This window comes from Kryptolebias marmoratus, linkage group LG12 (assembly GCF_001649575.2).
Source record: "Kryptolebias marmoratus isolate JLee-2015 linkage group LG12, ASM164957v2, whole genome shotgun sequence".
NCBI lineage: Eukaryota > Metazoa > Chordata > Actinopteri > Cyprinodontiformes > Rivulidae > Kryptolebias > Kryptolebias marmoratus.
Window position 1 is genome coordinate 18,544,456 of NC_051441.1, and position 13,888 is coordinate 18,558,343.

General features: G+C 37.5%; 1 protein-coding gene across 2 annotated transcripts in view; it reads left to right on the forward strand.

Annotated features, from left to right (window-relative positions):
- The window catches only part of LOC108236236 (Ig mu chain C region), a 30,075-nt gene extending 22,341 nt beyond the window's left edge, over positions 1–7,734 (forward strand). For both annotated transcript variants that reach the window (XM_037978823.1, XM_037978822.1), the window contains 8 exons: positions 3,223–3,543; positions 3,615–3,908; positions 5,363–5,686; positions 5,783–6,064; positions 6,405–6,734; positions 6,814–7,116; positions 7,199–7,347; positions 7,505–7,734. In XM_037978823.1, coding sequence (XP_037834751.1) covers positions 3,223–3,543; positions 3,615–3,908; positions 5,363–5,686; positions 5,783–6,064; positions 6,405–6,734; positions 6,814–7,116; positions 7,199–7,347; positions 7,505–7,513 — 2,012 coding nt within the window. In that variant the 3' untranslated portion in view covers positions 7,514–7,734. The remainder of the gene's footprint in view (positions 1–3,222; positions 3,544–3,614; positions 3,909–5,362; positions 5,687–5,782; positions 6,065–6,404; positions 6,735–6,813; positions 7,117–7,198; positions 7,348–7,504) is intronic.
- Positions 7,735–13,888: the final 6,154 nt, after the last annotated feature.

Here is a 13,888-nt window from a genome sequence, read left to right on the forward strand (position 1 = left end):
TGTTCCCATGTGTCGCTGTGTCTTCTGTTCTCTGTTGTTTGACGTTTGTTGCTTGTGATATGACATTGTGTTTGTGTGTTTTTTTGCAAATTAAAAAATCTAAATAAAAAAAAAAGACTTTGTTAATGTTTGTCGCTTGAACTTAATGTCTTTACTTAAACAGTCTTTGAGCTATGTGTTCATCTTAGGTTGCTTATTTAGTACAAATCAGACTTCTGCATATTTTACCAACAATACCATCACTTCACTGTCAGGCAACAATATAATTAAGAAAAAAAAAAGCTTATTTTATTTGCAAAGAGCGAACACACTTTTTTGTTCCATGTCTTTGTGTGCCTGTGTTTCCTCTACTGGGTCTTGCTCCCCAATCGAGATTTTAGAAATCTCATGATCAAATCATGAATAAATTTAGTTGCAATTTAAGCCATACGGATGTTGGAGTCTCTCAAAAGCAAGTCAGGATCATTTTAGAGCTCATTCCTTGACTGGAATATAAATCAATCAGTCCTGAAAGACATGCAATAGCTGTTTAACCCGATGGGACCCTCAGTTACTGGTTTAATTAGAGATAACCCCACTCTGGCCTCGGTGTACCTCTGTATAGATTGATCTAGTTGAAGAGAATAATTAAAACACAAATGATTATTTTCTCACAAGCTCGTTATGCAAAATCAGAAGAATTAACTGCTTTATCACTGTGCACTACGATCAGACATCCTGGTCGAAACTAACTGGCACAGCTCCATGGAGGCGGAGGGAGATAACATGGCGACAACGGCGCTCACCTTCATCCTCCTCTTCTTCATCTCGCTGCTCTTCACTATCGGAAGCGTCACTTTGAAGGTAAACCACATGATTAAATGTTAGTGTCGTGCACAACTGTAAAAAAAAAAAAAAAGACCCAGCAGAATATAAAGGTTGGTGCAGTTAAACATCAGAGGGTTTCAGCAGAAAGATATGAAATTATTGCAGCGACTAATTTCTTCCACAGCTGGTGGAGAAAGCTTACATGCAAAATAATTGGTAATGAACATTTAGTAAGGAAAAAATGGCTTTGCAGCAGTATTTAGGTAAAGTCACAAGTAAATTATTTACTGACACAACAGTGGTGAAAGCTGTAGCTTCTGGGAAGTGGAGCCACTTTGATCTCCATTAACAGTGGAAATACAAGAACATCTGATTAATTTTGAAAAAAATCTGTTCCGATATACAAATCTGTTTATAGTTGTTAGCTCATAGGATCACTGTAGTGAGCTCATTAAGGGACACTGAAGGAAATAAAACAAATCAAATTGCTTCTCGTGTGCATGAGTTACTATCTCCTGCACACAAGATTGTAACATCAGGAAGGTTTTGTAGAAAAAAAACAATTTCTTTTCTCCTGTTGTCTCCTTAAGGGCTCCGTTTACTTGCAATAAAAGCAACAAAAGAAGTTAGTTGTGTAGCTGTTGGCATTTTATACACATCTAAAATGTGACCCCACCTGTATACTGCCTTTTGGAAAACATCCGAAGCTGAGAAAGTTTGAAAGTATTGGTTGATCTTTAACAATGGGCTGTATTTTTAAACTTACCACTAACCTAACTTTTTCAACTTTTTTTTTAGTGTAGAGTGCAGCATTTCCCTATAAAATACAGCTGATTAAAAGTATATAGGAAATTTTCAAGGTATTAAAAAACAATATGCATCACAGTTTTACTGTATTTAATTGAATGCACCTGGTAAATTTATCAATGAGAAGAGACAGAAATAAAAGGCTGCTTTGTTAAAAGTTATTCAGAATTTTTGAAAGGGAGATGACAAATTTATGTTACGTTTATGTTGTACATTTAGACGAAAGACAACACTTCAGTGTTTTGTTTTGTTTTCTTTTTGTAAAAACTATAAAACAATTTTTAGTAACAAAATCTTTGCCATCAGTGATAATTGCAGGAGAAATAAAAACATATAGTATAAACACATGTAAATGTATTTAAGGGATTGTTTTTAATTATAAAGCTTAAAATAACAACCACATTTCCTACAGTAGGGACTTTGACAGCTTTATTTTATATTAAAAGACTTTTGTAGGACATTTAAATAATACTTTTATAAGTTTAGCTTAGATTCTGAGTGTGCACCCATTCAAAAGATAAATAATATTTTTAAATAGATTTAAACATCTTCAGAACAATAATCACAATCTAAGAGCAAACTGTTTTTTGTTATATCCATGCACTCTTCATAAAATAAATTCAGCAGCATAATCACAATATTAAAGAATTACACATTTAGGGACTTTTTATATTAATATTATTATTAGTTTGGAAAATTTACCTGCCTTTTTAATGTCTTTTCAGATGAAATGAAAGAAGAAGATTGTGGCAGAAATGTGCTGTGAAAATATATCATATTTCACAACTTTTCCTATAAACCCAATGTATCCTTATAAGTAATCGCAGCTCCTATTTTTCTACCATTTTCTTTCTAAAATCCTTTTTTTTTTTACAACAAATGTTGATAAGAAGATAACCATTTGACATGCTTTATCGTCTTTTTTTATTACTTGTTTGTAGTTAATCCTCCGAGGAGTGTTGTTCATCTTATTTCACACTTTATGTTTTATGTTACATGATGTCCCCAGCAGCCCCACCTGGAATCAGCAGCCCATGATCTTCTCAGTATGTAAATTGGGACATTTCACAGTCGGTTGCTTTTTACTGTCTGTTACTGAAGTTCTAAAGTAAAACTTTGGCAAAGTCACGAGAAGTCTTCTTGGTTGGTCCTGTAAACAAATCTGAAATATTTAAATGTGCTATTTGTTTCGCTTGCCGGCATAACCACCTCTCACACCTGCTGCCTGTGCTGCTCCGCTGCTCTCGGTGTCGTTTCACTTCTGCTTCTCGGCCCTTTTTTCGGACCTGGAGGTTACACAAAAACTTCCGCTCGTTGCATATTCTGATCGTTCTGCTCCGGCAGACTCGACATCTGTGCAACAGACTTTTTGCCCCATTTTTGCACAACTAAAAAAAAAAAACGCGAAACTTGTAAAATGTACAACTCTGCCATCTAGCGTCAATAAAACCATACTGCATCTAAAAGTCATACTTGGTGTTTAAATACTGACTAAAAACAGGAAGGTATGTATAAAATTAAATCAGATTGCTTATTAAGAAAAAAAAAAGTCAACACTAAGACCCAGAGAGGATCACGTAAAGACATGTTGTTTCTTTTCTGCCACAGTTGTGCGAATTGTCTCTCCGAACATCACCTTGTACCCTGTCTGGAAAGGTGAATTTGGGGTCTCACAAGTCAGACTCATCTGCACTCTGAGTGGCTTCTTTCCCAAAACACTGAAGGTGGAGTGGCTACAGGGCGACCAGAAGCCAGCAGACATTAAAGGAACTGAAACAAATCTGCAGAGCTCAGACGGAGAAGAGACCACCTACAGTCTAATCACTGAGATTGAGCCAAATATGGAAGAGTGGAAGAAAGGATCCAGTTTTACTTGCAAGGGCACTCACAACCACACTGAATTTGAAGAATCATTAAGTATTTGTCAAAGTAAGTATGTACAAGTACTCTTACTCATCCCACCTCTTCTTGTAGACTAATTATTTTCTCTTTTTTTGCAGTACATAAAAGCAACCCTCCGTCCATCCATTTGGAGATTCCCACTTTCAAGACAGTGATGATGTCAGAGTCTGATGTGAAGGCAACTTGCTTCATACGAAATGTCTTCGACGCCAAGCTGACCTGGCTCATGGATGAGAAGCAGCCATCCGACGACAAGGCGATCCCAGTAACAAACTCAACTTTCATAATCAACGAGCTGATGGTTCTGCCGAACGTCTGGAAAAGCCTGAGGACTCTGAAGTGTAAGGCTGAACATCCCTGCTTCTCTGCTGAAAAGGCAGAAAAAGTTTCAGGTAAGATGCTGGAAGAACAAGAGTTGTTCAAATGGGTTTACATGTGAAGGAGAATCAGAACAAGCAAAAACACAGCAAAACCTTTTTTATAGCTCATCTAAAGATTCAATGAGTTATTTAGGGGTGTAGTGGTATACCTAAGTCATGATTTGGTATATAACTCGGTATGGAGGACACAGTTTGGTACAACAGGAAATAGAAACAAATGCTAGACCATTTAGATTTTTTTAAATTGTTTTGTTTTTTTTGAACAGTCAGTAGGGAGGTATACTGTACTCGCTTTCATCCAATCGAACCATAAACAGTGTCCTACAGGCCATGTGTCAAACAACAACAACAACAACAACAAAAACTGATTGGCTCCACACAGGCAATTTTATATTTTGGCCTTCGAAAACGAAGGAATGCATGTTCAAGTTAATTTGCTCTCAACATGGTGCAACGTAAGACAATACAGAACTGAATAACGTTTCCCCAATGTGAAAATACAAATAAAAGTATAACATTCACACCTAGCTGCTCAGCTAGCTGATTGCTACTGGGGGCGAATGGCAACAAAAGGTGCATGTACAATGTCCCGTCACTTCTAGATGTGAGCAGTGTTAACCAGTGATAAACATATTGTATTTCAGTTTACTTGTCTCTACTTGTCCAAAACTTCTGTTTGATACAAATACATGTAGCGTTACCAGTGGTGGACGAAGTACTCAACTATAGTACTTGAGTAAAAGTATTGAAAGTCATGGTCAAATCTTACTCAACTACAAGTAAAAGTTGCTCTGTCAAGTTAAAGTACCGAAGTACTCACTTTTGAAAATACTTAAGTATTCAAAAGTACATGCATTTAAAAGTAATTAAGTATTCAAAAATACAAATTAAATTTTCTAATATCAGTATGTTGCTGTATAATTTTGCAGAACCTTGTCACTTTCAGAAACCACCTGATGTATCGACACGTAGAAACACTCTGCTACAACTTCTACACCACCTGTAAAGAACTTCAGCATAAAAATGCCACAAAAAATAAGGATTTTTTTTTATCACACCAAAACAGAGAGTCTTGATTCTCCTCACACTTTCACTATAGAATAGAGGTTTAAGGTTGAATCTATTACCCCAAAGTAACAACTAGCTTCCTGGAAATGTAATGGAGTCAAAAGTACCATATAGTGAAAGTTATAAGTTCCCCCCCAAAAAATTACTCGAGTAAAGTAAAGATACTCAAAAAATGTACTTAAGTACAGTAATCAAGTAAATGTACTGTGTTACTGTCCACCACTGAGCGTTACCCCCACTTAGGGTTTAAGTGGTGTTCTGCCCTTAGGATGTGTTGAAAATTATGAAAATTATGAAAATTATGACAACATACTCAGGAGTGGGTATCCAAAGGTTAGACTGGCACTGCATGTGTTCACGTGTTCATTCATGTTTTCCTTTCCACTGTCATCATCCAGGTCCTGCAGTTTCACCTCCACAGGTGGAGATCAGGTGGTCTCTCCCAGACTTGCTAAACGGAGGTGGTGCTGTCCTCCTCTGTGACATCACGCAGCTCTCCTCACAGGACCTCTACGTCACATTTCAGGCTAAAGGAGTTAAAGGAGTTACTACTACTGACAGACAGTATGTAGAGCTTCCTGAAGGCTCAGGCCCACATTCAGTCAGTAGAAAATGGTCTGTGCCTAAGGAGTACTGGACCAATGATACAAGTTTCACCTGCTCGGTGCAACAAGGCTTCTCCAGCAGTTCTTCTAATTTAAACTCTATCAGTAACATTTTTGGTGAGAACTGCCTTATTACCTTTTAGCACATGATGTATTGATTGCATTGAATATAACTGACTAAATCACTTCTGCCGTTTTGTCAACACTTTATAGAGGACCCCTCAGTGCAAATCCTAATCCCCAGTGAAGAATCAGGACAACAGAACCTCGTATGTTCTGGACGGGGCTTAAACCCTCAAGTCAAATGGCTCCTTGAGTCAAAGCCAGTATCGTCATTACCTAATGACGTCAGCGTGGATAAAAATGGACGCGTTGCTGCAACCAGTCAACTGCATGTTCCTCAGAAAAAGTGGAAAACCGGAAAGGTCTTCACTTGTGAAGTGTCCGACAGCTCGCTCAGTAAAACCGTCAGAAAGAACATCAGTTTCTGCTCAGGTAAAAAGTACAACAAAACCGAGAACCAAATCGATTTAGGCCCCATCAGCACAGTGATTTTAGAAAATGAGATTCTCTGCTGCTTTTGCTTTTCTCGTTTAAATGGAAACGGGGCAACAATGTAGATTCAACAATGTCTGACGCACAAAACTAGGATGCTAGGAAGGCTCTTTAGCAGGAAGAATCTTCTTTTACTGCATTTTCGGTTGTTTTTAATGTGGACTTTCTCGCCATCTAGTGGCATGTTACAGACATTACACCTTTGTGCTAGAATCACAAGTATAAAGTATTTATTTTTGAAAATATAAACTAAGTAAAATATCTCCTGTTTATTTTTCAGTGACCCCAACGTCTTCTCACAAAGTTGGTGTCTACGTTCAGGGACCACCACTAGAGCAGCTTCAGAAGAAAGGGCAGCTGACTCTTTCCTGTCTTCTTGTCGGCACTGGGCTCAGTGATTTCTTAATCACCTGGAAAGTAGATGGTGTCAAATCTCCACCTCGTACAGTCCGTACGGAGCAGCCTGTGGGTCACAGCAATGGGACGGAGACTTTGCAGAGCTTCATTAATGTGTCAACGGTGGACTGGCTCTCATATAAGAATGTGTCCTGTAAGGGAAAGCATCGCTGTTCCAGCGAGGGTTTTGAAGTCTCCATCAGCAAAACCAGAGGTGCTATTAAAGGACTTTTTCCTTAAATGTTTAAGTGGTTGTAACTCAAAATTTACTCCTGTTTTCTTTGCATTCGCAGTTGTGCGTCCACCAGTCGTGAGGATAGTGCAGCCATCTGCGTCTGACGGCTTCACTATTACTTGCCTAGTTTCTGGGTTTAATCCTCCTAACATCATAGTGCAATGGAAAAAGAAAGACCAAACCCTCCCATCCTCTCGTTACATCAACAGCCCCCCATGGAAAGAACCAGGAATGAACACTTTTTCAATGAGAAGCAAACTGAACATGACCAGTGCCGAGGACAATAGGTCAGCTTATACCTGCGTCGCCTTGCACGAGTCATCCAAGAGTCCGGTTAACGAAAGTGTAAAGGACGTGTTTGGTGAGAATCATTTTTTGAATAAATCATTTTTTTCCCCCTCAAAGCATCTTTTTAACAGTATGTAATTATTCATCTTTCACAGACGTGATTGACAACTGCCCTTTCTTTGATGAAATTAAAGATGCTGATGTGAGCGAAGACTCACTAAAACAAACGTGGTCCTTGGCTTTAACTTTCCTCATCCTGTTCCTCTTCGCCATCATGTTTTCTGTCATTGTCACCTTTATGAAGGTAAGGTTCAAAATCAAATCGGCTGTTGTATTTTGTGGCTGTAAGGTTTGAGCTTCCTATTCTGAAAAGTTGATAAGTCTGGGTAATTTAAGTTGATTCTTTTGTAAGGATTTATATCTCATGAAATTATGTCATATTTCCCTTTTTTCTGTTTCAGATTAAATAATGACCAGACAGATCCCATTGCACCTGATGTGGACATATTTAGCGTTTTTGTGGCACATGCTTTGATTTCTTTTTGTGTATTAAATCATTATCCTTTGCTTTTGTGTGCATGTTCTGCTCTTGAATTTTACGAATTTAGTTTTTATATCCAAATAGATCCATTTACTTGTTGTGTTTCGGTTCTATATTTAGTGTGAATAAAAATGGTGTGCATAAAAATGAGCGTTTCAATCTGTGTATTATTTGTTCTTTCCATTTTCAATAGGCAATCAAGTCAAATAATGAAAAACTGACTGGCAATTTTTTTTTCTATTATAACACCAAAAATGAAAAAATGCCTGGTTTTTCATATTTCACTTTTAGGGTAAGATCAAAAACACGAAATAGAAAAACGGGCAGCAGGACAAAATTTGATTTTAATATTCAATCGGTTGGGTTTATTATTTTTTTTATTTATTTTTTTATTTAAAATTAGCATGTGTACATCAAAATTGACTTTTACATCAAACTTAGTCATGAAAAAAAAGTATAGTCATGTTTTTTTTAAATGAACAATGTAAATAGAACAGAGGGAAAAGAAAAGCAAGTAATAATAATAGAAAAAAAATAATAAAAATAATATATAAAGTAATATTAAATTAATGCAGGAGAAAGTGTAGAATAAGCATATCAATGATGGGAAATAACATTCAAAAGGGAAAATAAATTTTAGGCTTTGGGATTTTTTACAAATTTTAAAGAGTTCACATATTTGTACAGATCGTTTTTAAAGTGAATAAAATTGGGAGGGCATTTCTGTACTTTGTTCCTGTGAATAAAAAAATGAGCCAAACACAAAATAACATTGATACAGAGTTCCTGTTCTTTGTTGTTTAATAACAGACCAAAAACTATATCATCTCTACAGAGAGAAACAGGTGATGATGGAAAAATACTGTTAAACCACATCTGCAAATCATTGAAAAAGTTCTTAACAGCTGCACAAAAAAACAAGTGGTCAGTTGTTTCAACATCACTTTCAAAAAATGTGCAAGTGTTATCAGCTTTACTAAAACATTTTCCCAGTAAATCCTTGGATGGGTATATGTCAGTCATAATTTTGTTTTAAAGTGTGTTTTTGCTTTAAGGGCTATGGGAAAAGCTAAGTATACATTTTAGTGATTGATTGTTCATCAAATTTGTTTAGAATAAAATATTCTTATTTTGTACCCCAGGAAATAAATGGTTGTTTAAACATTTCCTTATAAAAGACTTAATTTCATCTTCATCGTCACACATGTAGTGCTCAGATTGTCCACAAGATGGAGACAAAGCTCAACATACAGCTTCATAACTCGACATTTCTGTGCTAAAGAAATCACCTTGTAGCTCAACAATCTAAACTGGAATTTCTTTAGTAATGAAAGGAAAAGGAACAGGAGTATACTTATTTGAATGCTCTTAAATGTTTTTTTTTTTTTTTTACATTCCATACATTTACACACAAACACTGTGCAGACAGTGTGTCTAAGTTAGACCTTCACATTGGGGTTTGCCTTTGTGTATACCTTGAATTTTGTAGTATTTCTTACAATGAGGGAGATGACACAAGGCACATCAAGACTTACTACTAGCAGCCTTTGGGTTAACCTGGCACAGTGTTTGGCCTGTTTAGCTAAAAATCATGTGGCAGCTGGCTCAGATACGTGATGGGAAGGGAGTCACAGAGTGCTGCTGCCAGTCTGATACCAAGAGGCCAACAAAAGGGAAGCATGGCACCATGTCCAACAAACTGTCTGGGAGAATCTCTCTGTCTGACACCCCTATACCCTCTTACAATGTTATGTCAATCATCCTTCTAGGTCTAATCCCTCATGTGACCCCTCTGGGTGTCGATGCAGACTAGATGCAATCAAACATCCTTGTACCACAACCAACGTAACCAGTTTAGTTACTCTTCATAGGTCATAATGTTACATGTTAATGGCATGAAGCTGCACACTGCTGAACAGAGCCATACTGATCCTGCTCAATTTGTATTGGCAACTAAAAATCCCAAAGCAGATTGCTGCCCTTTTAAAACACCTCAAGTCTTCAAATTTCCAAAGCGATTCATGAAACTTGTGTTTGTTTGTCTGTACCTTTAGCAGAATACTTCATGAACTGCTTTCTCTTTCTACAGAGAAATAACAATAGCCCATCTCTGAGATTAACTAGAAAGTGGTGACTATTCCAAAGGAAACTTTCACACAGACAGAATCCCTCAAGACAACGTCCAATTAATCCTTTAAGCAATGAAACCCTAATGAAAGAGGCTGAGCCACTGAGATAAGAACACGTGTGAAGAAAAGAACATTTTGGAACAATAAAGTGAAAAGGTATTTCAAGTTGCAGGTATTTATCTAAAGAGCAGGAGGGACAGTCTGATGTAACATTTCCCCATTCCTGAACACAACACACAGCTACACGCACACAAAAATAACTTAACATGCAACCACAGTCCCTGAATCTTACCTGTATTATTTAACATCATGTTTGTTTTATTTAATGAGCCCCAACAGCACACAGAGGACGGTTCTCAGGAACTTTGACTGCAGGAAGCTGAAAACACAGACGAGCAACAACAACCTGCTGTGGTGGGATCTGTCCACCAGGTGGCAGGATTCCCTTTCTCTTTTTGTTTCAAATAAAGTCTGAATGAGCTGCTGTATTCAAGAGACAACTTCATGTGTTAAAGCTGCATTAAATGGATCTGAGTTAATCTGAGACTGAGCCATCAAGGTCTCACAATCTGTCGGAGGTGTCTTGAAGTCACATCCTCTCCTCACATCATGATGCCATTGTGTCTCTTACAGGGATGCACCGATACCACATTTTTTTCAAACCGAGTACAAGTACTTAGATTTGAGTACTTGCCAACATGAGTAAAAAATGCCATTAAACTTCTTACAGTTACTTTGAAAAAGTGTTTGAAAATCAGAGGACCTTACTTTTTGTGGTAAATCCTCAATTGGAACCAGGACAGCAACAGCCTTTACCAAGAGCACTCACTGGTGAGCGGCGAGATTGTTGGGAAGATCCGTATATTCCCAGGATCCTCTTCTGCTAAGTTAGAGACTATAAACACGTTGAACGTGCCATTAGCAGACTTTTTAAACTCTGCGTTGTGTTGGTTTTCCAGATGTTTTTTCAAATTGCTTGTGTTGAAAGTGGTAGCTTTGATCTCCCCTCTTGACAACTTTGCTGAGCAGAATTTGCTGCCCGCTTTACTTTTTGCCACCACAGCTCACTTTGCAATATATCCACACGGCTTCTTCTTCTTCCTCTTTTGATGGTATTTAGTGGTGGTTAGCAAACTACCTAATTATATATTACCGCCACTAACTGGGAAGGAGTGTGGATCAGCACAGCCGACTCAAATGAAATAAAAAAACACAAAACAAGATGAACAAAAAAATACCTCCATACTGTAGACATTGCACTTTTGCTACAACCTGAGGGCTCAGCGAAGAGGTGAACATCATGTTTTTGTAAAGTGGCACAGTTATCAAAATGCTTTCATGGGGATATGTACACACACAGTATCGGACCAATACCTGATACTGGTATCAGTATCCCCAGTCATTCCACAACACTGGCAAGATTGGTTCTCTTCCCCTCTCCCATTTGAGGTAAGCAGAACTGAGATTTCCGGCGTTCTGTAATGCTTGGCACACAGTACAACAATCCTGCCTCGGTGTCGCTTGTGACCAGAATCTTCAGGATCCATGTCTTGCTCAGATAATGGCCCTCGTTGGTTTCGACATTGCCCATTGGCCATCTGCATGGTCTACATGTTGAACAGCTGCTCATTACTACCCTGTCTCGTGCAAACCCACAGTTTGACTCCATCAAGTCCTAATACTGCTGCCCAATGAGTTGTGGAGACATCCTCTGTATCTGCTGACCTTCACTCACTGTTCTGGCTGTCTGGAAACTACCTGATAACACTATGATTTCACTCAAGATGCTGCCTCTCATCCCCTCTGGTTGTTAAAGTTTTTTTATGCCTGGTTGTCTGACCGAAAAATATTGTGATGCATATTGTTCATTTTATGGACTGTTTATAATAAACTAATCAATACTTCCAGCTCAAGAACAATATTTATTAGTTTTTATAAAGCTTGTGTTTTGTTTATTCCTGTTTCTTTTGTGTGATTGGTCAGCAATATTTTGTTTAGCTTCTGTATTCAGTATGCTTCATATTTCTTTGTTGCTGAAATTGTTTTTGTATTGTTTTGTTTTCTGGTTAACTTTGTTTTAAAATAGTTTTCTTTTTGACATTCTGTGAACAAACTTTCAGTGCGGGTGTGTTTGTATTTTCTTTGTGTCTCTTTTGCTTCCTGCTCTTGTATCTTTTTTTTTTTTTACTTTTTTGATTAGCTGAGCTGATGTCACATGTATTTATTACCACATTACTTCCTTTTGTATTTATATGCCTCTCAGTTTCCTTCATTCTTGTCACTTGCCTTTGTTTACGTCACTGTCAGTTCTGAATTAGAGTCTTCTTCTAGTTTGCACAGAAAGTGTACGGAAGCTTAGAGAAGTGCATTGCATTCACCAAAGAAAAAAATAGGAACTTTATCTCATAATTTTAAGATACGGATTTCGTAATTATGAGAAAAGATCTCATAAGCCCTACATTAGCTACAAGAAAACAATAACTGTGCTATTGGATTTAATATGCTTTTATTTCCTCTTAGGTATGAGACACTGGGAAATATTGAGTTTACTTAATGTGGATGGCATTAAGATTAGTATGTCAGCATTGCAGGTATCTTTTCTATTTGGGATTGCTCACTCTGACCTGCTGGAAGTCGCTCTCTTCCTGCAGGAACAATTAAACCAGTACAGGATGCTTAATGGCTATAAATTCCAGCTATCCCATAATTACTAGATCTTTGGTGAACATGATATGCTTCTGAACCGTAGGAAACTGCAAGTTGTTATGTTTTTATTTGATGAGGTAGTCAGGGTACACATGCAAATTAGAAAATGTTGAAAAACACGGTTTCAGCACCACTGATGTGTGAACAGCGACGATGAAAGAGTGACAAAGAGATGTGTTTTATTTCACTAAGAAACTTTACCGCTGATAAAAACAGTAATGTCATCTACTCCGTTCTGTGGAAAAAGACCCCCTTAATGTTCATCAGGATAATTGAGTTGTGTGTTGGCTACCTTGTGATGGTCAGATTTAAGGTAAACTGAGACTACAACTTGAGAGAAAGGTTCAGATTTCTGAAGCCAAGATAATGAGCTGAAAGAGGCTAAAATGCTTCACAGAGCTAACTGCGGAGTGTCATGACAGATGGTTACGGCCTTATCACAACAAGCAACACTCTTCAATTAGTCACGGATGTTTCCTTTAATTGGTTTAATGAGCTCTAATGAATTATTTTGCCTCGTTGCTAAAACAGTGAAGCACCGTTTAAAAAAAGGTGCATAGAAACAAAGCTGTTTGTCCTACATTCAAGCATACTGGAACAATGGCCATTCTTTAAATGGCACAGGTTCTTCAGTCACAAGTGTTCGTCATGAGTCTCACGCACGTTAACACGTTCAAAAGGTATGTGCTCTGTTGATAAGAAACCGTCGGTCTGCATTCCTCACAGCTGTAACCTTTTGTCCGTCAGCATACCTTTAAAGGCTTTAAATTCCTAAATCCAAAGTTCAAAATGCTGGAGTTCTACGAATTTAGTGAGCAATTCTTTCAGGGGAAAGAAAAAACTCACCACAAGTTTGTCTTATTGTAATTAGATGTTACCAAGTCCTATTTGTTGAGTGGAACTAAAAATACTTTTTTGACTCTTTGGCGTAGTTCCAGCTAAAACACGGAGACTAATTCCTGAAAAATGTCCAGATGACACTCTTCCGACGTGAAAATATGTAGTACACTGAGGCTGAAAAGCTTTGTACAAATGTTCTTCACAGGTACAACTAAGGAGTTGTAAAGTGAAGTACGTACCGGCCGGGGTTAACAGTCAGCAATAAAGCTGACATTCGGTGTTATAAAGATTTCCTGAGTTCCAAGAAAAAATGAAAAAATGAAAATTTTACAGAAATGGGTATAACTACTCAAAGATAATATACTGAACACATTACTTATCAGATAACAGAAAAAAGGCTTTTAAGACAAGTTAAGGACAAGGACCTAAAGCACTGATAAGAATACTGAACAGAAAAGGACTTCCTGTTTCAGTAAACCTGCTACACACCTTTTAACACAAAAGAATTTGGACATGCAAGACATGATATACAAATAGGCAGGCCAGTCAAGTAATGTGATGCACTTTTGCAAAAAGATTTACACTGCAAGTTTAAACCGTTCACAAGTTTTCAGATACGCAGCAATATG